The following is a 25,487-nucleotide window of genomic DNA, read 5'->3' as shown; positions in this document are numbered from 1 at the left end:
AGTGCAGGCGACTACAGACTGACTGATCTACAAGGAACTTTACATCGTAAATAACGGCTCATTATAATTTGTAGATCAGTCAGCAAGTCACAATTTTTGATCCTCTCGAACACGGCCTCGTCAGCTGCGCTTACTACGGACTGGCTGGGAAAACTGTGCTAGACTACAGTAGAGGGGGGGTTGATGGTGACGCAGGAAAAACACCCAAGTACAGACAAAAAAATAAGCAAGGAAGAGAGATCATATTAGCAGATCTGGATGCATGTATGAAAATAGTATGTAACACACGTTGACACTTAGCGGAACCCAGAATAGAAAGATTCATAGACAGGACAAGTCAACTCAAGGAAGTTGCATCAAATTTTGGGGTAAGTAACATTGGGTAGCTAGCAACAATGGTGCTAACTGGCTAGTATAGCTAGATAACGACATATCTGAGTAATCATTAACAATGCAACGTTATAGCGGTCTAGTTACAAGGTGTAACGTTACACATATGCTTTTCATTGGATAAAGAGGCGAGAGTAATAGCAAGCAAGGTGCCTGACATCGGCAGAATGAATGCTGAAATGCCGGTTTGTTTCTGTATGTAACGTTGGCTAGTTAAGTTGGCTGTTATTTTTGGCTGTGGCAAAATGGCTGACGTTTCCCATACCAACCTGTTAATTGTTTGGATTTTGAAATATAACGGTTTCCACATAGCTAGTTCAAGGTCAGTCTCAACCAGACAAGATGTTGGCTAACTTCTTGGACTAGTGGTGTTGACAGATATGGGCTGGTGTTTGATCAACAACCTACCAATGCACACAGACTGTTGATTGTTGTGGCGACGGCAGCGCCATTAGCTAACGTTAACTAGCATGTTAGCGCTACTACCGATGTTGAGTAAGAAGGCCCTTGCAATGCTTGTCAGTAGCTAACTAACATTACGGGCCTTGTCTAACGTTATGCATTAGTTATCGTCCAGGCTCCTGTTGCATTAAGTTATTTTTCACATCAATTAACCGTGTTCCAGGCAGTGTTTGCAGGCTTGTTATTTTCGCATTGTTTGAAATATTTGGCTAATGCTTTTTAAATCTAGCAAGTGTAGTTAGCTACGTTAGTTGTTGGCTGATGCTGGCTAGTTAGCGGTCTCTCATATCTAAAATACATCATACAATGTGTCAGTAACACTTATTTTGAGATTGAGTTTGCTGTAATTAAATCAAGTTTTCCTTATACTCCAGCCCCCAAATTACTTGATTTAATTAGTTAGCTGCACAATGTTACTCAATGACGTGTCCTCACAGAAAGAGGTTCTGGTGAGGATAGCGGATCGTGATAAGAATGATTAGCAAGCCTAGGACCAAGTACATTTTTATTCACACACATCATGCAAACAACCTTGTCATTTGTCGTTACATAAATGTTTTCCTTTGTGCCAAGCTCCTTGTAAACCAACGGCTGTCACAAGGAATGTCTTGACAGTTTGATGCAGACAGACATGTCTCCAAAACAGAAACTGAAGGTGTAGCCAAGGGTAGTCTTCAAAGCCCGACTGTAGTTGCCTCTGCCTAGTGTCGGTTTTTGAGACCAGCCAAGGTAGGGGCTGGCATTTTATCTATTGACAAAGAATCGATTTTAGTTATTTGCAAGCAAGGCATTGTCAATATGTAATTGTTGACGATTTTTAGGCCTGGTAATATGCTTACTTTGTGCATTTCCGTATACAAATGACTTCATTCCACCTAAAAGGTTTGCGTTTCCTCAGTCCTGACCTAGCTAGGCTCACTTCAAGTTTTACTCAAGTCAGCAAAACTAAGCCTTGACCATGATGACCTGAATATTTGCCGCAAACACACTGCCATGGCAGCTGTACCAGGTGTAATTACTATATTTTCAGTAAGCTGAAAACCAGTGTTTCTCAACCCCTACATTTTAGTTTTAACCCTAAACGTGCACCACTGATTCAGTTATTCAACTAATCATCAAGCCTTTGACTAATTAAATCAGGTGTGCCGGTTTATGGTTAGAACACAAATGTGGAACGTCTGGGGGTGCTGAGGAGAGGGTTTACCCTGGTTTATGGCCCGGTCAGGTGCTTTCTCAAGACTCAAGGTTTCTTTTCATCTGATTGGTTCCTCAACCGTTCTTGCTCCTTGGGTCATTGATTCCGATTGGCTTGTTAACTTCCATTCACATTGTAGATGTCAGCTGTAGCCTACTCCTGCCGGCTTGCCTGATGATGCTTGAGGTAGAAGTCGGCCCAAACCACAGATCTAGGATCAGATTCCCCTTCTCTGATACTAACCTCTTCCATTAGATGGAAGCGGATACATCTGAAGACGGGAAACTGAAGACAGCCAATAATAAACCTGTAAACTGAGCCCAGAGGATCGTAACTCAGCTGGAGACTGTCTTAATGTGTCTCAAGACTTCCAGTGTCTCACAACTAGACACACAGAACTTTCCTACCCAGAAACCCTAGCCCCTTATCTTAATGTTACCTCATAGGCACTTGAGTGGATTGAAGGAGCCTCAGCCTAACAACAGGTTTAGGGCCTATCTCTTCCATCCTGACTCATAGTGATTTAAGATGTTTTGCTTTGTCACTCTGCTATTGTGTAAGGTCAATATTCTATACAGACTCACTTATGTTATAGTGCAGTGTTTCCCAACTCCAGTCCAGTACCCCCCAACATCGCACATTTTTCTTATAGGCCTGGATAAAATCCCCTGATTCCACTCATTGAGGGCTTGATGATTAGTTGACAAGTTGAATCAGGTGTGCATGTCTGGGGCTCCAACAAAACTGTGTTCTGTTGGGGCTACTGGAGGACTGGAGTTGTGAAACACTGTTATAGTACTGGGACACATTGTTGGACTACCACAACTTTATGTCAGTGGCACTGACAGCCAAGCATAGATGGCCTGATTTCAATCCAATATGCTATTATTAATCATTTTGGGCAATTATTAAGAATACATTGTTTGTCAGTAAGCACACAATGGCTTGTTCTCCTTGTTCAATTGTTCTTGTTTAGTTATTGTATTAGGCTTGGCTAATATAGCCAGGTGATATCTTGAAACCTCAATATCCCATGCATGTTTTGCTGTAGTGAGATGTGAGTAACCTAGGAGCTGCAGTTTGTTGGGGTAGGGTTAGGGTAGGGTCATGCTCTGTGTGACCAATCAACAGTTTGCCAGTAGCTGTATACTGTCTTGCACAGTCTAGATATCTCTGAACCAGTTCGACAGAGACTATTAATAGGCCAGTGTGGCGTATGGTTGATAGTCCTGTGCTGTCTGCAGCACAGCTAAACTGGAAATAGGAGAGGTGATGGCAGTGTGGGGCGGGGGGTTCTGTCTGTCGGTATTAGGGCTAGGGTGTGTGTGTCTGTATGTCATAATTCCACCCCGTTGTCAAGCATGTGTATTAGCATTTTAATGTCTAGACCCAGATAGTGGCAGAATGAGAGTCATTTGAATTGGTCTCGCTTAGTTGTCTTGCAAACATACTGTGGAATCATGGCCTTTGGATGCACCTGTGTTGTTTCTCAGCTATTTTTACACCTCAACAGTGGTCTGAAGTTGACCATGTGATGTTCACTAGATTGTACACAGATTAGCTGAAATGCACATGCCTCAGTCCCAAATGCATGTGAAAAATGGGGCATCAACCATTCTAAATCTCTCTCCCCCTGTCTCTGTCCCACAGGTTCTGCGATGGTCTCTGCAACCCTCCCTGAGCCTCAGCAGCCGGAGCGTTCCCTCTCAGCCGGCCTCTGGTTCTCCTTCCCTACCCAGGCAGTGATTCCCCTCCAGGCCAGGGCCTCCTAAAGTGGACAAGACTGCCAAGATCTGCCCCGTGTCGATCATGACGGTCACCACCCGTGGCTCCCCCGTGGGGGGCAATGATAGCCAGGGCCAGGCACCCGCTGATTCTCAGAGCCAGCCCCCACCCACACAGGCCCAGGTGAGTGTCGGGGTGATGTGTGTCTGTCTATGGATAGTTCCCCAATTATCAGTGAACAAGGTTACCTGCATATCACCTGTATGTCTGCGTGAAGTTGACTGACTAATATGGAGCGATCTGCAATGCCATATGCTTTCGTACTTACTTACTTTTAATATTAATGTGTGTGCGCGTTGCAGACGGTGTCCCCCAACCCGTCGACCACAGAGCCGTCTCCTGTGAGCCCACCGGCGGCGGAGGAGGAGCAGGGCCAAGGAGACTCTGCCCCTGCTCTGGAGGAGGAGGAGCCTGCCTTCCCTCACACTGACCTGGCCAAGCTGGACGACATGATCAACAGGCCCCGATGGGTAGTCCCAGTCCTGCCAAAGGGGGAATTAGAAGTTCTACTTGAAGCTGCTATAGACTTATGTAAAAAAGGTGTGTCCATCATCGTATACAATATACATCCATATAGGACATCTTTTTCATTTGTCTTCTATTGATCTCTCTTTGTTTTCTGCCTTTAATCGTTGCCTCTTTCTGCAGGGCTTGATGTGAAGTGTGAGGCGTGCCAGAGGTTTTTCAGGGACGGCCTGACCATCTCCTTCACTAAGATCCTCACAGACGAGGCTGTCAGCGGGTGGAAGTTTGAGATCCATGTAAGGGCCTCGTGTGTGTGTGTGTGTGTGTGTGCGCACACACACTAGCACTTCCTGTTTGAACTACAACTGATTGTCCTTCCTTCCACAGAGGTGTATCATCACCAACACACACCGGCTGGTGGAGCTGTGTGTGACCAAGCTTCCTCAGGACTGGTTCCCCTTACTGGAGCTACTAGCCACAGCCACCAACCCCCACTGCAAGTTCCACATCTACAACGGCACGCGGCCCTCTGAGACCATCCCCGCCGGGGCCACGCTGGCCGACGACGAGCTCTTCGCCCGCCCACCTGACCCTCGCTCACCCAAGGTAGGCCCCAACTCACCCTCGCTCACTCAGGATTCCTCGCTTGATACAGTATATCCAAGTTTTCAACATGAATAAAGCTGTCGCCAGTGATTAGCCGTTCATTGTTTTCTCTCTCCCTCTTCCTCTCTCTCTCAGGGCTGGTTGGTGGACCTGATTAATAAGTTTGGCACGCTGAACGGGTTTCAGACTCTACACGACCGCTTCATGAGCGGACAGGCACTCAACGTGCAGATCATCGCTGCCCTCATCAAGTATGTTAGCGCAGATGGACCAATGTAAGAGACTTGTAAGGGACGTGTGCATGTCCTAACCCGTGTATGTCTTCCCTCCAGGCCGTTCGGCCAGTGCTATGAGTTCCTGACCTTGCACACAGTGAAGAAGTACTTCCTGCCAGTGATCGAGATGGTTCCTCAGTTCCTGGAGAATCTGACGGACGAGGAGCTGAAGAAGGAGGCCAAGAACGAGGCCAAGAACGATGCCTTGTCCATGATCATCAAGTCCCTGAAGAACCTGGCCTCCAGGGTGCCTGGTCAGGAGGAGACCGTCAAGAACTTGGAGATATTTAGGTTGAAAATGATCCTTAGGTGAGATTCCTTCAGTTGTTTTCTTTTTAGGTTGTTATTGTATAGAATTAAAATTCACATTGGGGTTTGAGCACCTCGTGTGATGAGTGTTTTGGCCAGTCAACTGCTGTTTTATTATTATGGGAAAACTCCACCCAAAAACTGTTTTGATATTTCTTTCATTAGTCCATTGTTGACATGCAAAACATTTTTCAAGATGTGTAACTTTCAAAATACAGCTGGTATTTTTCTGACATGTAAAACATTTTGGGACTCTGTCAACAATGGACTAATGAAATAAATACCAAAAAATAGCTTTTGGGTGGAATTTTCGATAAGATGGTTATGCTTTTAATTTGTCCTCAGGTTATTGCAGATTTCCTCGTTCAACGGCAAGATGAACGCTCTGAATGAGGTCAACAAGGTCATCTCCAGCGTGTCCTACTATACGCATCGGCATGGCAACCCCGAGGAGGAGGAGTGGCTGACGGCAGAACGCATGGCGGTGAGTCACCACAGTTACTCCTTATGAATGATAATGGACTGGATTTGTATAGAGCTTTTAAATTGCTCATCAGAGTTTAATAGTCAATTCCAGTTCAATTCCTGTCAGTGGAATTGGACATGGAATTTCTCCACAGGAATGCTAATTTATTTTGATTTATTTAGCCAGGTAGGCAAGTTGAGAACAAGTTCTCATTTACACCTGCTATGCCTGATGTTTGTCTTCCTCTCCCTTTCTCTCAGGAGTGGATCCAGCAGAACCACATCCTGTCCATCGTGCTGAGGGACAGCCTCCACCAGCCTCAGTACGTAGAGAAACTAGAGAAGATACTCCGCTTCGTCATCAAAGAGAAAGCCCTCACCATGCAGGACCTGGACAACATCTGGGCAGCGCAGGTACTGAATTAAAGTGTCATGGGAAAATGGGTCTCAGCAATATGGGGATGGATCCATCTTGAATTTTAATGTAATTCCTATTCATTGAACCTATACAGGTTATTCTCATTTGTGAAAAATATATATTTTGCAAGAGAGACCTTTTCCTTTATAAAAAAGGAATGCGTAGGGGAAGGGGTTGTTTTTAGAACCATGCCTAAGTGTCTTCTGTGTCCGTTTCTATGTCAGGCTGGTAAGCACGAAGCCATAGTGAAGAACGTCCATGACCTTCTGGCCAAACTGGCCTGGGACTTCTCTCCAGAGCAGCTCGACCATCTCTTTGATTGCTTCAAGGAGAGTTGGACGAATGCGAGTAAGAAGCAGCGTGAGAAGCTGCTGGAGCTGATCCGTCGTCTGGCGGAGGACGATAAGGATGGAGTGATGGCCCACAAGGTGCTCAACCTGCTGTGGAACCTGGCTCACAGTGACGACGTCCCCGTGGACATCATGGACCAGGCCCTCAGCGCACACATCAAGATACTGGACTACAGCTGCTCTCAGGTAAAACTACTGTTACTGCTACTGGGTTGTATTAGGCACCGAACGAAAGAAAACAGACGGAAACTGGGACGTTCTTCCTGAACTTGTCAAATGAGAATCTCTTGTTTTTTGTTTTCTGTTGCAAAATGTTTTGCTACGATGGTCCCTAATGACTAGGACCCTGCTCTGTGCTTCTGTGTTCCAACAGGACAGAGACACCCAGAAGATCCAGTGGATAGACCGCTTCATCGAGGAGCTGCGCACCAACGACAAGTGGGTCATACCAGCCCTGAAGCAGATCAGAGAGATCTGCAGCCTGTTTGGGGAAGCTCCTCAGAACCTCAGGTAACGAAAGACTCTCCACCTCCCTGTCTCTCCCTTTCTCTCTCGCTCTCCTCATCTCTTTTTCCTATTGAGTCATAGCTTGTGATGAAATATTACATTTCTCTCCTTCCCTTTCCTCTTCCCCATACAGTCAGACCCAGAGGAGTCCTCATGTGTTCTATCGTCATGACCTGATCAACCAGCTGCAGCACAACCATGCCCTGGTCACTCTGGTGGCTGAGAACCTGTCTGCCTACATGGAGACCATGAGACCGTTCTCCAAAGCTGAACACGCAGACTTTGACCCTCAGACGGTCAGAGTGGGAAGTCGCTACAGTCATGTTCAGGAGGTCCAGGAGAGGCTCAACTTCCTGAGGTAAGGCAGGCGGCTGCCTCCAGGCATCTCTGGATGAAAACAATGACCCTTGACTGCTTTTCTGGGCGGCGAGGCATTTCTCAGTCTGTGGGAATGAAAGTGGCCATTCTGAGTCGTCTGTTAGTGTCTAACTGCTGTGAACCATCTTGTTCTCCAGGTTCCTGTTGAAGGACGGACAGTTGTGGCTATGTGCTCCTCAGGCCAAGCAGATCTGGAGGTGTCTGGCTGAGAGCGCTGTCTTCCTGTGTGACCGGGAGGCGTGCTTCAAATGGTACGTACACATTTGTTGAGACCAGCCTTTGATGTATATTAAATATGATTTCCCTTTTTAATTATTCCAGGTTAGTTCAACTCAAATGTTATTGGTAGCACTTCACTTAAAGCATGCTGGGATCATACTTTATCATTTGTTATAAGCAAGTATGAGCCTTTATAATGTCTTTATACTGTCCAACTCTAGGTACTCTAAGCTAATGGGAGATGAGCCAGACCTGGACCCGGACATCAACAAGGACTTCTTTGAGAACAATGTTCTGCAGCTGGACCCGTCCCTGCTCACGGAGAACGGCATGAAGTGCTTCGAGAGGTTCTTCAAGGCTGTCAACTGCCGCGAGGGCAAACTGGTGGCCAAACGCAGGGCCTACATGATGGATGACCTGGAGCTCATAGGACTGGACTACCTCTGGAGGGTGAGTGTTAAACAGCTTATCAGTGTTCGAAAGCTTTCTGAACACACTGTATAACCTGGAGCTCATAGGACTGGACTACCTTGGGAGGCATTTGAGTTAAAACTCCTCTTATCGCTGTTAAAAGCTTTTATAGACACCAATCTGGTTCCTGGATTAACCCTGGAGGAGGATAGTGCACAAAACCGCTTTGCATTGTTCTACCAGGTGGTGATCCAGGGTACTGATGACATCGCCAGCCGAGCCATCGACCTGCTGAAGGAGATCTACACCAACCTGGGGCCCAAGCTGCAGGTCAACCAGGTGGAGATCCACGAGGACTTCATCCAGTTGTGTTTTGACCGTCTGAAGGCGTCGTATGACACGCTGTGTGTCCTGGACGGGGACAAGGACAGCATCAACTGTGCCCGGCAGGAGGCCATCCGCATGGTTCGCGTGCTCACCGTGCTCAAGGAGTACATCAACGAATGTGACAGTGACTACCACGAGGAGAGGTCCATACTGCCCATGTCCAGGTAGGAGAGAGGCTCACACAGACTCACACCAACACACACTTGTGAAAGCGAGGTCTAACTAAGTTTGTCAGAGTCTCAGCGCCAATATTTTGACTGACCAATCCCTCTCTTTCTCCCCTTTCTCTCTCTCAGGGCGTTCCGGGGGAAGCACATCACGTTGATCGTGCGTTTCCCTAACCAGGGTCGTCAGGTGGATGACCTGGACATCTGGTCTCACACCAATGACACCATCGGCTCGGTGCGCCGCGGCATCCTCACACGCATCAAGGCCAACGCCACGCACACCAAGATAGAGCTCTTCATTGGCGGGGAGGTTGTCGACCCAGCGGATGACAGGAAGCTGATTGGACAGCTCAACCTCAAGGACAAAGCAGTGAGCTAGTCATTTCGTAATCAATGGCCCATGCACTGGTTTTGAATTAGGGCTTAGTTCCGATGTGTTTAAATACAATTTGACTCCCTCCTGGAATCACTAATCTACTAGGATTAGATGATGAAAGCACAGTGTATCTGTTAGCGTTTGGTTCAAATCGGTATTTTGTGTGTAGTTGATCACAGCCAAGCTGACCCAGGTGAGTGCCACCGTGCCCTCCAGTCCTGACAGCTCCTCAGACTCCTCCACCGGCTCACCCAGTAACCATGGCAACCACTTCAGCGAAGGGCCCAACCCAGAGGTGGAGGGCTGCCTGCCTGGAGTGGTAAGACACACACACACCTTTCCTCACGTGAGAAATGTCAAATGTGTCATCTTCTCCTGAGTAACGTCTTGCTCTCTGTAGATCATGTCTCTCCACCTGCGCTACATCTCGTTCCTGTGGCAGGTAGCAGACCTGGGCTGTACCCTCAACATGCCTCTGCTGCGAGATGGAGCCAGGCTCCTCATGAAGCTTATGCCTCCAGGTACACTGTCTTTCTCTCTCACGCTCTCATTCTTTCTCATTATAGCTTGCTGTCCTTCTGTGGCCCCAAAACAGCATCTCTCATCCTTCCTCTGCGTCTCTCTCTTTCTCTCTCTTATTGTGGTTTGAAATGATTTGTCCTGACTGACTGATGTTCTGGTTGAGCTGTGTGTAGACAACGGTACCGTGGAGAACCTGCGCGCTATCTGTCTGGATCATGCCAAGCTGGGAGAGAACAGCCTGAGCCCCACACTGGACTCCCGCTTCTTTGGCCCCTCGCCCTCACAAGTCCTCTACCTCACTGAGGTTGGTAACACACACCACTGTGTGTGGTGGTTTACGTGATCGATTCATTACCCCTTACACTCTTCACATCCTCCTGCCACGTTTGATTGGATTGATTCCCCAGGTGGTGTATGCATTGCTGATGCCGGCCAGCGGCACCCTCGGCGAGGACGCCAGCGACTTCCAGTACAACTTCCTGAAGAGCGGCGGCCTCCCACTCGTACTGAGTATGCTCACCAGGAACAACTTCCTGCCGTCGGCCGACATGGAGACGCGGCGGGGGGCGTACCTCAATGCCCTGAAGATCGCCAAGCTACTGCTGACCGCCGTGGGGTTCGGACACGTCAAAGCTGTGGCCGAGGCCTGCCAGCCCGTAGTGGAGGGGACCAGCCCCGCATCGCCGGTAAATAATATGCGGGGAAAACCTTGTATTACTACAGCTTAGACGAGTGCAGAACAATGACAGGACTAGAGGTCGACCGATTAATCGGATTGGCCGATTAATTAGGGCCGATTTCAAGTTTTCATAACAATCGGAAATCTGTATTTTTGAGCAACGATTTTGCCAATTTAATTTTTATACATTTAATTTAAAAAAACATTTTTTATACCTTTTATTTAACTAGGCAAGTCAGTTAAGAACACATTCCTAGGAACGGTGGGTTAACTGCCTTGTTCAGGGGCAGAACGACAGATTTTCACCTTGTCGGCTCGGGGTATCCAATCTTGCAACCTTAGAGTTAACTAGTTCAACGCTCTAACCACATGTCTCTCATTGCACTCCACGAGGAGGCTGCCTGTTACGCGAATGCAGTAGAAGCCAAGGTAAGTTGCAAGCTAGCATTAAACTTATCTTATAAAAATCAACCAATCATAATGACTAGTTATAACTACACATGGTTGATGATATTACTAGTTTATCTAGCGTGTCCTGCGTTGCATATAATCGATGCAACGCTGGGGGATGATTTAACAAAAGCGCATTTGCGAAAAAAGTATAATCGTTGGACGACTGTACCTAACCATAAACACCAATGCCTTTCTTAAAATCAATACACAGAAGTATATATTTTTAAACCTGCATATTTAGCTAAAAGAAATCCAGGTTAGCAGGCATTAACCAGGTGAAATTGTGTCACTTCTCTTGCGTTCATTGCATGCAGAGTCAGGGTATATGCAACAGTTTGGGCAGCCTGGCTCATTGCGAACTAATTTGCCAGAATTTTACGTAATTATGACATAACATTGAAGGTTGTGCAATGTAACAGGAATATTTAGACTTAGGGATGCCACCCGTTAGATAAAATACCGAACGGTTCCGTATTTCACTGAAATAATAAACCTTTTGTTTTCGAAATGATCGTTTCCGGATTCGACCATATTAATGACCAAAGGCTCGTATTTCAGTGTGTTATGTTATAATTAAGTCTATGATTTGATAGAGCAGTCTGACTGAGCGGTGGTAGGCAGCAGCAGGCTCGTAAGCATTCATTCTAACAGCACTTTCGTGCGTTTTGCCAGCAGCTCTTCACAAGCACAGCGCTGTTTATGACTTCAAGCCTATCAGCCTAATGGCTGGTGTAACTGATGTGAAATGGCTAGCTAGTTAGCGGGGTAGTTATTACACTTTGTTTTTGCATTATTTAAACCAATTTGAACATGTTTCATTATTTATTTGAGGCTAAATAGATTTTTATTGATGTACTATATTAAGTTAAAATAAGTGTTCATTCAGTATTGTTTTAAAAAAAATTGTCAGATTAATCGGTATCTGCTTTTTTTTGTTCCTCCAATAATCGGTATCGGCGTTGAAAAATCCTAATCGGTCGACCTCTAAGCAGGACCCTTGTTACCAGACCCTGTATGGACAGACCATGATCACCTCAACGTACCTTCATTGTGTATTTGAATGAGTCTGAATATGACTGGTGTTCTCAATCCACTGTTTTTTGATTTTTTCCTCTCTAGATCAACCAGGCGACCCACGACCAGGCCCTGGTCCTCCAGAGTGCTCTACAGAATATCCCGAACCCCGCCTCTGAGTGCATGCTCCGCAACGTGGCCATACGACTGGCCCAACAGATCTCTGACGAGGTGAGACGGCCCGTCTATTGAGACGAGTGCTTACACGTGTTCAACCGGGAAACAACGGCAAGTCAAAAAGAGTAAGACCGTAAACGTCTGCTCACTTTTTTTGGCAGTCTCTGCCCCCGAACTCCCAGAACTTCTTCCAAGCATCCAAGTACATCCCAGACCTCTGTGTGATCCGGGCGGTGCAGAAGATTGTGTGGGCTTCAGGCTGTGGCACGGTACAGCTGGTCTTCAGCTCTAATGAAGAGATCAGTCAGATCTATGAGAAGGTAAAACCATTTCTAAACTGAGATGGTGTGTGCTTGGTTCTTAAAGTGTGTATCGCAGACTTCTAGGGGTTTGTATGGAGAGTTTCTGTGTCTTCTATAAACTCACAGCGGTGTGTGTTCATCACCTCTACAGACGAACGCGGGTAAGGAGCCGGACGGGGAGGATGAGATGGTGTGCTGTGAGGCACTGGAGATCATGACCCTGTGTTTTGCCCTGCTGCCCACCGCTCTGGACACTCTCAGTAAGGAGAAGGCCTGGCAGACTTACATCATAGACCTGCTACTGCACTGCCACAGCAAGTATGTCTGCATCTGGCTGTTAATCTATGTCTGTGTTGTGGATCTGTTCATTCAGGGCATTTCCTGGACACAGACTAATCCTGGACTGAAAAGCATTTTCAATGGATTCTCCATTGAGTTTAGTATAGGACTAGGCTTAATCTGTGTCGGGAAAACCGCCTCTTGGTGTTCAAACTTAATCTCACAAAAACAAGCCCATATAAAACTGTCATCAGACTATGTTAAAAGCACCTTTTGACAGAGAAATCAACCTGTTGTCATCTTCCTGTCTGTCTCCAGGTCAGTTCGTCAGATGGCTCAGGAACAGTTCTTCCTCATGGCCACTAGGTGCTGTATGGGACACAGACCCCTCCTCTTCTTCATCACCCTCCTCTTCACCGTTTTAGGGGTGCGTATCCTTCCATCTCCCATCTCTTCCCTCTCCCCTACTGACACAATAGTTATTCTTCAGCTCTGGGTAGAAGTTGCCCTTAAGGACAGACCTCGGATCAGTTTACCATCTCTCAATCCCAGCTTTCATAATTAGAAGAGGAAATGTAACCCACTGAAACCTTCACCCCACTCCATTGGGACCCCTTGTTGTTGTAACACGTATCCTTCCTCTCTCCTCCAGAGCACGGCAAAGGAGAGGGCGAAGCACGCAGGGGACTACTTTACGCTGCTGAGGCACCTGCTGAACTACGCCTACAACAGCAACATCAACCTGCCCAACGCTGAGGCGCTGCTCAACAATGAGATCGACTGGCTCAAGAAGATCAGGGTATTGGACAAGAGAAGTCTTTTCATTGTTAGAAAATTAAATGCAGTTTAATATGATGTAGTTTAGAGAAGACCTAAGATGGGCTTTCATATCTCTCATAAATATTACCGCTAAATGGCAGTTTGGTGTTTTTACCGTTAGGATGAGGTGAAGCGGACAGGAGAGACGGGGGTGGAGGAGACCATTCTAGAAGGTCACCTGGGGGTCACCAAGGAGCTGCTGGCCTTCCAGACACCAGAGAAGAAGTACTACATTGGCTGTGAGAATGGCGGTGCCAACCTCATAAAAGTGGGTCATTATGTTGTTTATGAAATCCAGTATGGTTGCCAAATAGTTCACTCAATATAGTCACAGGACAAGCCACCATAAGATTATGCTTTGTCCATTCTGTTAATTCACCCCACTCTTTCTCCAGGAGTTGATAGATGACTTCATCTTCCCGGCGTCTAATGTGTACCTGCAGTACGTGAAGAGTGGGGAGTTCCCAACGGAGCAGGCCATCCCTGTCTGTAGCAGCCCCGCCTCCATCAACGCTGGCTTCGAGTTGTTGGTGGCTCTGCCGGTCGGCTGTGTCCGGAACCTCAAGCAGATCGTTGATACACTCACAGATATGTACTACCTAGGTACAACAACTATACACTCACATATGTACTACCTAGGTACAACAACTATACACTCATAGATATGTACTACCTAGGTACAACAACTATACACTCACAGATATGTACTACATAGTCACACCAACTATACACTCACAGATATGTACTACCTAGGTACAACTACTATACACTCACAGATATGTACTACATAGTCACTTAATCTGAAATTCCTAATTATTATTTATCTCATATATTCCTCTCTATACTGGTAAATTGTACCTCTCCTAAATTATTTATACATGTTTTTCTGATATTCATTGTTGTGTTGATCATATATGTGGAATGGATAAACGTTGAACAACTCCCTCTCCTTCTCTCCCTGTCTCTCAGGTTGTGAGGCTCTGACAGAGTGGGAATACCTCCCCCCAGTGGGGCCGCGGCCCACCAAAGGCTTTGTGGGGCTGAAGAATGCGGGGGCCACCTGCTACATGAACTCGGTCATCCAGCAGCTCTACATGATCCCGCCCATCCGTAACGGTGTCCTGGCCGTGGAGGGCACCGGCACCGACGTGGACGATGAACTGTCCGGGGACGAGAAGCAGGAGAACGAGGTGACTGGACTGACTGGGAATCAATCGAAACTATATTCACTCTTCAGATTGAATAATTGCAAAATGGCTCGCTTAAAGCTACAATCTGAGATGCTTTTTATGGCAGTCCCAACCCTTGGTATAGAGCTAAGGGACTAGGGAAATGAAATCCCTCTGAAGTTCATATTACCAAGTGTTTACGGATGTTGTGTAGAGGATCCAAGATGTACAATTTGAACTTAAATAATCCATCCGGTGTATTGTTACTTTCCCTCCTCAGACTAATGCAGACGGAACGGTGCGGGACGAGGTGTTCCCCTACCAACACCAGTTTGACGACAAGCCCTCGCTGAGTAAGTCGGAGGACAGGAAGGAGTACAACATTGGGGTGCTACGCCACCTACAGGTCATCTTTGGTCACCTGGCCTCCTCCCGACTGCAGTACTACGTACCCCGAGGCTTCTGGAAACAGTTCAGGTGAGCTAACGATAGCAGGCTGAGGTAAAACAATGAAATGTCAAGGAATGTAGTGGTATACAGATTACAAGCTGTTTATTTTGAAACCAATTTCACACAAACGGTCTTGGAAGAGCTATCTCTATTGATCTCTCTCCTGTAGGTTATGGGGTGAGCCGGTGAATCTGCGAGAGCAGCACGATGCCCTGGAGTTCTTCAACTCTTTAGTGGACAGTCTGGATGAGGCTCTGAAGGCCATGGGCCACTCCTCCATGCTCAGCAAGGTGCTGGGAGGCTCCTTTGCCGACCAGAAAATCTGCCGTGACTGCCCACACAGGTGAGTGATTTTCATCCACTTACTAACACTGGTGGAACCAAATGAACGACCACTCATCCTCCAGATTTTATTATGCAAATATTCTAAAACCTGCATAAAGAAAATATTCCCACCAGTGTGGTATTCCCACCAGTGTGGTATTCCCACCAGTGTGGTATTCCCACCAGTGTGGTATTCCCACCAGTGTGGTATTCCCACCAGTGTGGTATTCTCACCAGTGTGGTATTCCCACCAGTGTGGTATTCTCACCAGTGTGGTATTCCCACCAGTGTGGTATTCCCACCAAATGGACTTAAAAATATAAAAAATGAGTGCGCGATGACGTAGTGCACACAAAATGTACTTTTTCGCATAACTTCTCGTGTATCGAATAAAAATCTGAAGTGCAATGTGTTTCTATTGGATTTTCCACTCAACCAATAGTTTTGTCACAAAAACGGTTGTGTTAAGTAGACAATGTGCCTACTCTGGTCTTAACATGTGCGCTCTAGCTAACATCTGAGTCAGTGTGGGTCGGCTAGTCTACATGATGACATTATTATGGATTTTTTTAATTTGTCAAACAGCAGTCATGTATTGATCATCATGTCACCAGAATAAGACCCATGATATTTATTGGAAAGGAGCGTCAAGCTCTCCACCTTTAATCTGTAGCCTAATAAACTGCATGGTTTCCTGAACTGTAGTGGGAGGACCCACACCGTGTCATCGCATGACTCCAAGTTTACTTCCATATGATGATTATTATATAAATGTTTGCGCATAAAAGCGTTTCCACCGCCATTTCTCGCATAATACATTTTTAACAAAGATCCCACCATGTTAAACGAACAAATGATCTGTGTCTCCTTTTATAAAATTGTACTGAAACTAGCTGTTGTGATCGTTTAAAAAAAAAAAGTGTATATATAAGATATGACTACTCTCAGAAATGTGGATGAAAATGTGGTTAGTGACACAAAATGGCACCACATAGTTCTCAGTTATCACAGGCCTGAAATCTAATAAGTGAAACTGTTCCACCATCTTGTTCCCAGGTATGAGTGTGAGGAGTCCTTCACCACGTTGAACGTGGACATCAGGAACCACCAGAACCTGCTGGACTCTATGGAGCAGTACGTCAAAGGAGACCTGCTGGAGGGAGCCAACGCATACCACTGTGAGAAGTGTAACAAGAAGGTACCTCACTCTTCTCCTGTCCTTCATCATTCCTGTTGAGTACTCAGTCCTTTGTTTTCATTCCATTGCAAAATAGCAGTGTCGATATGGATAGATACTTTAGGATGACATTTCTTACTGTTTTGTTTTATCCACTACAGGTGGACACAGTGAAGCGTCTGCTGATCAAGAAGCTTCCTCCAGTGCTGGCCATCCAGCTGAAAAGGTTTGACTACGACTGGGAGAGGGAGTGTGCCATCAAGTTCAACGACTACTTTGAGTTCCCCAGGGAGCTGGACATGGAGCCCTACACTGTGGCCGGGGTGGCCAAGCTGGAGGGAGATGACGGCAACCCGGAGAGCCAGGTAGATTACTTTTATATCAAATTTTATTTGTGTATTAGAGCTCTATAACCATGGCCTGAACCCTGAAAGAGTAAACAGAAGCAGCATTGGCAAGGAAACTCATCATTAGTCCAAACATTGTCTCTAGTCAGTCACTCCTCCCTCCTTCTTTCCCTCTCAGATGATCATGCAGAACGAACCATCGGAACCCGACCCGCCAGGCTGCAGTTCTAAGTACCGCCTAGTGGGGGTGCTGGTGCATTCGGGCCAGGCCAGCGGCGGCCACTACTACTCCTATATCAGCCAGCGAGACGGTGGCACCGGCGGTAGCGCCGACAGCGGGCAGAAGGAGCGCTGGTACAAGTTTGACGACGGTGACGTGACTGAGTGCAAGATGGACGACGACGAGGAGATGAAGAGCCAGTGCTTCGGGGGGGAGTACATGGGAGAGGTGTTTGACCACATGATGAAGAAGATGTCCTACAGGAGGCAGAAGAGATGGTGGAACGCCTACATCCTGTTCTATGAGAGGATGGACGCGGCAGGGGGAGGGGCCGCAGTGGAGGCAGACGGAGAGCTGGCCAGGTGCATCTCAGAGCTGACTGTGTCTCCCACTACACCACGACAGGTGGGGATCAGGACTGTGTGTGTATTTGTGATAAAGTGCCGAGGCGAGAACCTGTGGGTGTGAATGAGTCTGTTTGTGTGTATAATGACGTAATGCTCATAACCGTACTAATGAATTCCCCCTCCCAGGTGACGATGCCGGGGGCCATTGAATGCAGTGTGAGGAAGCAGAATGTCCAGTTCATGCACAGCCGTATGCAGTACAGCTTGGAGTACTTCCAGTTCGTCAAGAAGCTGCTGACCTGCAACAGCGTCTACCTCAACCCTCCCCCGGGTCAGGACCACCTGCTGCCAGAGGCAGAGGAGATAGCCATGATCAGCATCCAGCTAGCAGCTAGGTTCCTCTTCAGCACTGGGTTTCACACCAAGAAAGTAGTCCGGGGGCCCGCCGGTGACTGGTGAGTGGGTTGTCTGTGAGAGGGAGAAAGTGTGTGCTTTCTTTATATTGCAAGACAGCCTTGTAACTCTCTTTCCCTCGTCTCTCTCCTTTTCCCTCTTTCTGTCTCCTCCCTCCCTCACCTTCTCTCCCTCTCTCTCAGGTATGACGCCCTGTGCATCCTGCTGCGCCACAGTAAGAACGTCCGCTGCTGGTTTGCCCACAACGTTCTGTTTGCGTACCCCACGCGCTTCTCTGAGTACCTGCTGGAGTGTCCCAGTGCCGAGGTCCGGGGGGCCTTCGCCAAACTCATCGTCTTCATCGCCCACTTCTCCCTGGCGGACGGGCCATGCCCCGCCCCCGCCAGCTCCCCTGACGGGTCCACACAGGTATGGAGGGAGTGAGAGATGGAGGGAAAGAGTAGAGAAGGTGTGTGTGTGTGGTGTGATGTAATACTAATTACCATACTTGGTATTCACATCTCAAAAAATATAAATGAACTTACCACAATCAATTTCAATAGAAAGTTAGCAAAAAATAAGATTCTGCATCCATGTAGAGGTAAATACTTGTCTATTTATGGAAAAATCACATTGATTAACTCTTTGGTCCTATCACAGTTTACTTACTTACTAATGGCACTGCCTACTCCAGATGACTAGTTTTTAAAAATCATATGAGCAAATATTAAATTTTATTTGGAATGCTAAGCCAGACAAAATTAAACGTACCTATTTATGTAATGAATATCACTTTGGGGGGCTAAAATGATTTAAATATTAACACTTTAAACCTCTCTTCACTTATGTATAAGTTATACTTAAACCCAAAATGGTTCTCCAGTAGATTAAGGCTCATCCTTTGTTAAAAAATTGATACAGATTTATACATATTACACATTTTATTTTTGTATGAATTGAAAATTAAATTTTGTTTAAAGTATTGCCCTTTGCCCAAGCCATTAGAGGTCGACCAATTAATCGGAATGGCCGATTAATTGGGGCTGATTTCAAGTTTTCATAACAATTTTTGGGCGCCGATTTGCCAATGTTAATTTATTTATTTTTTTATATACCTTTTATTTAACTAGGCAAGTCAGTTAAGAACACGTTCTTATTTTCAATGACGGCCTAGGAACGGTGGGTTAACGGCCTCGTTCAGGGGCAGAACGACAGATTTTTACATTGTCAGCTCGGGGGATCCAATCTTGCAACCTTACAGTTAACTAGTCCAACGCAATAACGACCTGCCTCTCTCTCGTTGCACTCCACAAGGAGACTTGCCTGTTACGCGAATGCAGTAAGCCAAGATAAGTTGCTAGCTAGCATTACATTTATCTTATAAAAAACAATCAATCATAATCACTAGTTAACTACACATGGTTGATGATATTACTAGATATTATCTAGCGTGTCCTGCGTTGCATATAATCTGACTGAGCATACAAGCATATGTATCTGACTGAGCGGTGGTAGGCAGAAGCAGGCGCGTAAACATTCATTCAAACAGCACTTTCGTGCGTTTTGCCAGCAGCTCTTCGTTGTGCGTCAAGCATTGCGCTGTTTATGACTTCAAGCCTATCAACTCCCGAGATGAGGCTGGTGTAACCGAAGTGAAATGGCTAGCTAGTTAACGCGCGCTAATAGCATTTCAAACGTCACTCGCTCTGAGCCTTCTAGTAGTTGTTCCCCTTGCTCTGCATGGGTAACGCTGCTTCGAGGGTGGCTGTTGTGTTGCTGGTTCGAGCCCAAGGAGGAGCGAGGAGAGGGACGGAAACTATACTGTTACACTGGCAATACTAAAGTGCCTATAAGAACATCTAATAGTCAAAGGTTAATGAAATGCAAATGGTATAGAGGGAAATAGTCCTATAAGTGCTATAATAACTACAATCTAAAACGTCTTACCTGGGAATATTGAAGACTCATGTTAAAAGGAACTACCAGCTTTCATATGTTCTGAGCAAGGAACTGAAACGTTAGCTTTCTTACATAGCACATATTGCACTTTTACTTTCTTCTCCAACACTTTGTTTTTGCAATATTTAAACAAAATTGAACATGTTTCATTATTTATTTGAGGCTACATTTATTTTAACTTAATATAATACATCAATAAAATCAGTGTTCATTCAGTATTGTTGTAATTGTCATTATTACAAATAGTTTTTTTTTTTAATCGGCCGATTTATCGGTATCGGCCTTTTTGGTCCTCCAATAATCGGTATCGACGTTGAAAAATCATAATCGTTCGACCTCTAAGCCATGCAAAGCTAGTTACAATTTCAGTTTTATCCTCCAGAAAAGATAGAACAAATGTTATGGTTAAACAAATATTCTGATTATTAAAAAAATAAATAATAATCTTTATGGAAAAAATGAAATGTTTAAAAATGGTGTTATATTTATTAATGATATTATGATTAGAAACAGAACACTTAATTGTTTTTACATTTAAATGTATATAAAATTCTTGCCACCAACAGAATGCTCTATATATGTGGGGCATACAACAATCTCAGCTCTGTAGATTTTGCTGCGAACAGTTAATTTTATTCTGGTATTTCCCCAATGTAGCTTGTTTCTGGTCACAGGTTCACGGAATGGTTAAAAAAATCATAACGTGCAATTAAAATTAACTTTACAAATAGCAGTGTTTGGCGATTTGGAAAGCCGTAGTCACTAAATAATATAATACTTGTGGGAAAGGTTTTCATCTTTAGCTCACAATCTGTGGATACTATACGTTTTAGAAAGGTTAAAAAACGTATGTAAAACAGCACAATTCAGAAATATATGGCATATGGAAACCAAACGAGGATGGTCTAGGGTGATAGGTGGGATGGGCTGAGAGTGGCTGAGGAGCGGGATTAAAGAGTTTATGGTTGGTAATGTATCGTTATGTGACTGCTTTATATAAAAGTCCCATGGATGCTAAGTGTATGTACATATATGTAGCAGAAAAGCTGTAAAAAAAATATGTGTGTGTGTGTGTGTGTATGTATGTATGTATGTATGTATGTATGTATGTGTGTGTATATATATATATATATATATATATATATATATATATATATATATATATATGACCTGTAACCTTTGACCTCCTGCATCAGGGCTGTGATAACCTGAGTCTGAGTGATCACCTGTTGAGGGCAGTGTTGAACCTGCTTAGGAGAGAGGTGTCAGAGCACGGCCGACACCTGCAGCAGTTCTTCAACCTCTTCGTCATGTACGCCAACCTGGGTAAGACGATGTGCGTGTGCAGGAGAAACACTGTTGGTTTGTTTCTTGCTGGAATAAAACATGGTTTCTCTTCCTCCCTCCCTCTCCCCCCAGGTCTGGCAGAGAAGACCCAGTTGTTGAAGCTGAGTGTCCCTGCTACCTTCATGCTGGTGGCTCTAGACGAGGGGCCTGGCCCTCCCATAAAGTACCAGTATGCAGAACTGACCAAGCTCTACGCTGTGGTCTCCCAGCTACTGCGCTGCTGTGACGTCTCCACACGCATGCAGTCGTCCATCAATGGTATGTTTCACTCTCTCTGTTACCGCCTTGTGGTTGCTGTCTCTTCTGCTCTCCTTTCTTTCTCTCTCATTCGCTCTATCTCTGTGTTTCATTCATTCTCTAATGGTTCCAATCTCTCTCGGGTTCACTGTCTGTCATTCTCTCTCTCTCTCTACTGTTTCTTTACTCTTATTTGCGTTCTTAGAATGAAGCGAAGTGTCCAAATAGATATAAATGTATCTCACTATCCTCTAGGTAACCCGTCCCTGGCCAACCCGTACGGAGACGCCAACCTGACCACCCCCATCATGCCCCTGCAACAGCTGGTGTCAGAGATCCTCTTCGTTAGGACCAGCTATGTGAAGAAGATCATCGAGGACTGCAGCAACTCTGAGGAGACGGTCAAGCTGCTGCGCTTCAGCTGCTGGGAAAACCCCCAGTTCTCCTCTACCGTGCTGTCTGAGCTGCTCTGGCAGGTAAGGGGTTAACACGGATGACTCTCACTCACACACGGCGTTTTTGTTTCCCTCACCCACCTACCTGTCTCAACCCCTAGGTGGCGTACTCCTACACGTATGAGCTGAGGCCTTACCTGGACCTGCTGCTGCAGATACTGCTGATAGAGGACTCCTGGCAGACCCACAGGATCCACAACGTGCTGAAGGGTATACCAGACGACAGGGACGGCCTGTTTGACACCATTCAGCGCTCTAAGAACCACTACCAGAAACGGGCCTACCAGTGTATCAAGTGCATGGTGGCTCTGTTCAGCAACTGTACTGTGGCCTACCAGATACTACAGGTAAACATGACAATAGTAGACTAGATATGGTAGTCACCTCTCGCTCCTCTCTGCCTACCAGATCAGTCATTTTAGAATGGTGTTTCAAGTATGTACAGTATGTTTGTGTCTGGATATCTATCAGGAATAGAACTGTGTTAACATTAGAACTGTCTCTCTCTCTGTTGTGCTCCCAGAGTAACGGGGACCTGAAGCGTAAGTGGACGTGGGCGGTGGAGTGGCTGGGGGACGAGCTGGAGAGGAGGCCCTACACAGGGAACCCCCAGTACACCTACAACAACTGGTCTCCCCCCGTCCAGAGCAACGAGACCTCCAACGGGTACTTCCTGGAGCGCTCACATTCCGCACGCATGACCCTGGCCAAGGCCTGTGAACTTTGCCCCGAGGAGGTACGGAAGGTGTGTGCGCGTGGGATGGGTGTTTGCATGTTTTGTCGGTGTGTGTGGTAATGTAACAGAGCTCTCCTTGGCTAATTCCATTGTCTGTATTTTCTTTCAGGAGCCAGATGATCAGGAGGCAACAGAAGATCACGACTCCTCCCCTCCCGAGGACACAGCGCTGTACCCCCATAACCCTGCTCCTGCCACGCAGTTTCAGCAGGTAACACACACACACACACACTGTGTGGCACTGCTCCAGAATTTACAGAATGCTCATATTGAATGCTGACACCTCTTTCTCCCTGTTTCCATGTCTCTCTGCAGCAGAACAACCACCCCCACGCCCAGCCCTATACAGGTCCGGCTGCCCAGCACATGAACACGCCCCAGCGGCCCCCACAGAGAGCACAGGAGAGCTGGGAGAGCACCACAGAGGAGGTGGGGCCCGTGGCGCCCCCACCCGCTGTCCAGTCGACAAAAGAGTAACAACATGACACGAGGGCAACCAACCTCTTTAACCTGCAACTCACCTCCCCAAATCTCCTTGCACACTATCACTCAATACCTTCAAGACACCCAGTTTATTGATCGGCTGATCAAACAGTCGATTTAAGACTAGACCCAGGCCGGAGCGCTCTCTTCTCTCCAGGAGGAACAGCGTCCTTTGTCACCCTTGACTCCTGCCCTCTGGATCGGGCCAATTAAGCTCTTCAAGTGTCTCTGTTTCTATCGTAGAATTGGAATTCTATGATTTCTAGAACTTTGAGTGGGAAGAATCTCGACCTTCTCTTTCTCTCTGCCCCATAGAGACACGTCACTGCTGACAGAGAAAAAAAACATACTCCTGTCTGCAGGGTTGTGTGTACAGTGTTTTTGAGAAACTGAGATGAAAGACAATGATGTGTGTGCAATGTGTGTACAGGAAGTGAAACAGAATGGTGAAGGGAAGGTGTACATAGTTTGTTAATGTTTTGGAATCGTTAAAACCTTCCTTCCCTCGACCTCCCTCCCAACCTACAGCAATGATGCAGCAAGGCTGTCCTGGTTTGGCCTGTCACTGGCTGACCGGGTCTTGGTTGATGCAGTTCCACCACTCTACTATAGTAGGTTTCAAACGCCTCTCGCAGTGAGGACATGTTGAATAGAGAATTAAAACCTGTATCACCCCGTGTGCACCAGTTGACAATGGCAGGACGGGTGAAGGCTTGTTTGATCTCTGCTCACTTGAAGTGAAAAGAACTCTCTGCTTCTTGGTTTTCTTACCTTTTTTCCCTTCCACATTTTGTCCTACTTGAACACAGCTACAGTCTTACAAATGTCTGCCCGTTGAGAATAACAGAAGAAGCATTCTAAAGCAGGGTCATGATCTACAGTAACTGCTGGTAAACAAGCTAACTGACTCGCCCAGCGTTTCTGATTGTTCTTCTAGGATTCTATCTGCAACGAAAGTAGATGGCTGTGTTTCAGTTGGTAACATGAATGTGTGGTTTGTTGTAAATTGTTTTTTGTTTTACTGGGAGAATTGTCTGAAATGAGCAAAATCCCTGCAAAAAAAGAAGACCTTGATATGAAGAATCGTAGGCTATTTTATTTGAATTTCCTAGATGTTGTTTTGCTGATTTGAAAGGAAGTAGGAAGTAATTGGTCCAATTACTTTCTTTTTTTAAATACTTTGTTAATAATTGTTTTGAGTTCCATCTGCCCTGAACCATTTTTGCTAACAATAGTTTTGGCCATGGTGTGATTTTGAATTCTGGAGCTACAGTTCACACTTCGAAGTTGTTGTTTTTGTCTGTACAGCAGTGTGCCCACTACCAAGAATACATGGAAAATGCCATCTTTACATTTTAGTGGTTTCATATTTCATCTATGATACATTGTAAATACCCAATGCACGCAAAAAAAAAATCATCAGGACATACAACGTGACAGTGACGAAACAATATCTCGTTGAGGGAATTTGCCAACAGTAAATGGCATTGCCCCAAGGGACTGGGTTGAAACTGCAATGGATTAGACACAAAATGTCTGCTAAAACTGTGGCCTTTACAGACGAGCTGTGGAGGAGCAAAGTGAGGAGGGAACGGCCCCCCCCCCCATCCCCCCCAAACAAAAAGCATACTGGGGAGCAAAAAAGTGGCAACCCGGAACCTCCTGAGAGGACAAGACTGTGGATGGTTCTAGATTAGAACCTAATGGGGTGTGTGGTTAGAACACTGTATGGACTGATGTCATCCTTCCAGGCCCTGCCCTAAAGTACTACAGGTCATGTCTCCTCTCACTTCTTCCATAATATTTTTTAGACTGCAAGGTCTTAGATTGTTTTTGTTTATTTTGGCATCTTCTTTGTGTAAGGTGTTATTTCAGGATCAGAACTGCCTTCTTATTTTGTTTGAATAATTATAGTTTTTTTGTTGTTGTGAAACATGCATGGATGGTTATTTACCCCCCCCCCCCCCCCCCCCCCCAAATCTGCCTTGGAGCACTCTACAAACACACCACACTGTAAAATTATACTTTAAGAAAAGGACAAATAAATGGTCTTTTGAATTATTATGCGCTGTATGCAAGGAGGAACCTGCATATATATTTCTTTTTTCACCTGTCTTTTTTTTTTTTTAGATTGGCATGGATGAAGGGGAGGAGTCAAGGGAGAGGAAATGACTTTATATTATTTCTTATGCCCCCTTTTAACCTTGTACTTGTCAATCTAACAAACCAAACAGACAAGCCTTACAACACAGCTTATAAACCCCACTTTGAGCAGACACTCTGAAGGGATGAGCTGGTCTGCCACAGTAGGCTTCCAGCCTGGATCAGTCAGCCAACTTTACCCCAGCCCTATCCTCCTTCTGTAGGTGAAAACTGACACTAGATCTGCTTTTGAAGCAATAATGTCTGGCATCTTCTCTCAGGAGGCACTCT

At 45.9% G+C, this 25,487-nt stretch overlaps 1 protein-coding gene and 1 long non-coding RNA gene across 5 annotated transcripts; one reads left to right on the top strand and one right to left on the bottom strand.

Annotated features, from left to right (window-relative positions):
• Nucleotides 1–25,115, top strand: LOC110495671 (ubiquitin carboxyl-terminal hydrolase 9X). Of its 4 annotated transcripts, none has more exons than XM_090207886.1 (43): nucleotides 1–368; nucleotides 3,698–3,955; nucleotides 4,135–4,372; nucleotides 4,481–4,593; nucleotides 4,685–4,903; nucleotides 5,039–5,154; nucleotides 5,236–5,487; nucleotides 5,833–5,971; nucleotides 6,214–6,366; nucleotides 6,595–6,906; nucleotides 7,094–7,230; nucleotides 7,361–7,585; nucleotides 7,743–7,856; nucleotides 8,046–8,274; nucleotides 8,479–8,786; nucleotides 8,919–9,159; nucleotides 9,335–9,484; nucleotides 9,566–9,686; nucleotides 9,861–9,991; nucleotides 10,095–10,373; nucleotides 10,763–10,795; nucleotides 11,939–12,064; nucleotides 12,172–12,330; nucleotides 12,464–12,630; nucleotides 12,910–13,018; nucleotides 13,244–13,390; nucleotides 13,532–13,678; nucleotides 13,806–14,013; nucleotides 14,380–14,600; nucleotides 14,860–15,056; nucleotides 15,199–15,372; nucleotides 16,410–16,551; nucleotides 16,692–16,895; nucleotides 17,056–17,502; nucleotides 17,631–17,899; nucleotides 18,041–18,266; nucleotides 20,993–21,122; nucleotides 21,216–21,401; nucleotides 21,636–21,856; nucleotides 21,937–22,182; nucleotides 22,359–22,571; nucleotides 22,681–22,782; nucleotides 22,887–25,115. In XM_090207886.1, the coding sequence occupies exons 2-43, from the start codon at nucleotides 3,857–3,859 to the stop codon at nucleotides 23,046–23,048; spliced, it is 7,812 nt and encodes a 2,603-aa protein (XP_090064012.1). In that variant the 5' UTR covers nucleotides 1–368; nucleotides 3,698–3,856; the 3' UTR covers nucleotides 23,049–25,115. The 4 variants fall into 4 exon arrangements, with proteins under 4 accessions (XP_090064012.1, XP_021426705.3, XP_021426709.3 ...); XM_021571030.3 differs by having other exon boundaries at nucleotides 22,359–22,580; XM_021571034.3 differs by lacking the exon at nucleotides 10,763–10,795.
• Nucleotides 1,341–1,926, bottom strand: LOC149975437 (uncharacterized). The gene is made up of 2 exons (XR_016488341.1): nucleotides 1,692–1,926; nucleotides 1,341–1,600 (listed from the first exon to the last, which is right to left on the bottom strand). It is a non-coding gene; the product is annotated as an uncharacterized LOC149975437 (long non-coding RNA).
• Nucleotides 25,116–25,487: the final 372 nt, after the last annotated feature.

This window comes from Oncorhynchus mykiss, chromosome 18, assembly GCF_057628025.1.
Source record: "Oncorhynchus mykiss isolate SJ-2025 chromosome 18, ASM5762802v1, whole genome shotgun sequence".
Taxonomy (NCBI): domain Eukaryota; kingdom Metazoa; phylum Chordata; class Actinopteri; order Salmoniformes; family Salmonidae; genus Oncorhynchus; species Oncorhynchus mykiss.
Note: the sequence above shows the minus strand (reverse complement) of the source record. Positions and strands in the feature narration are given on the sequence as shown.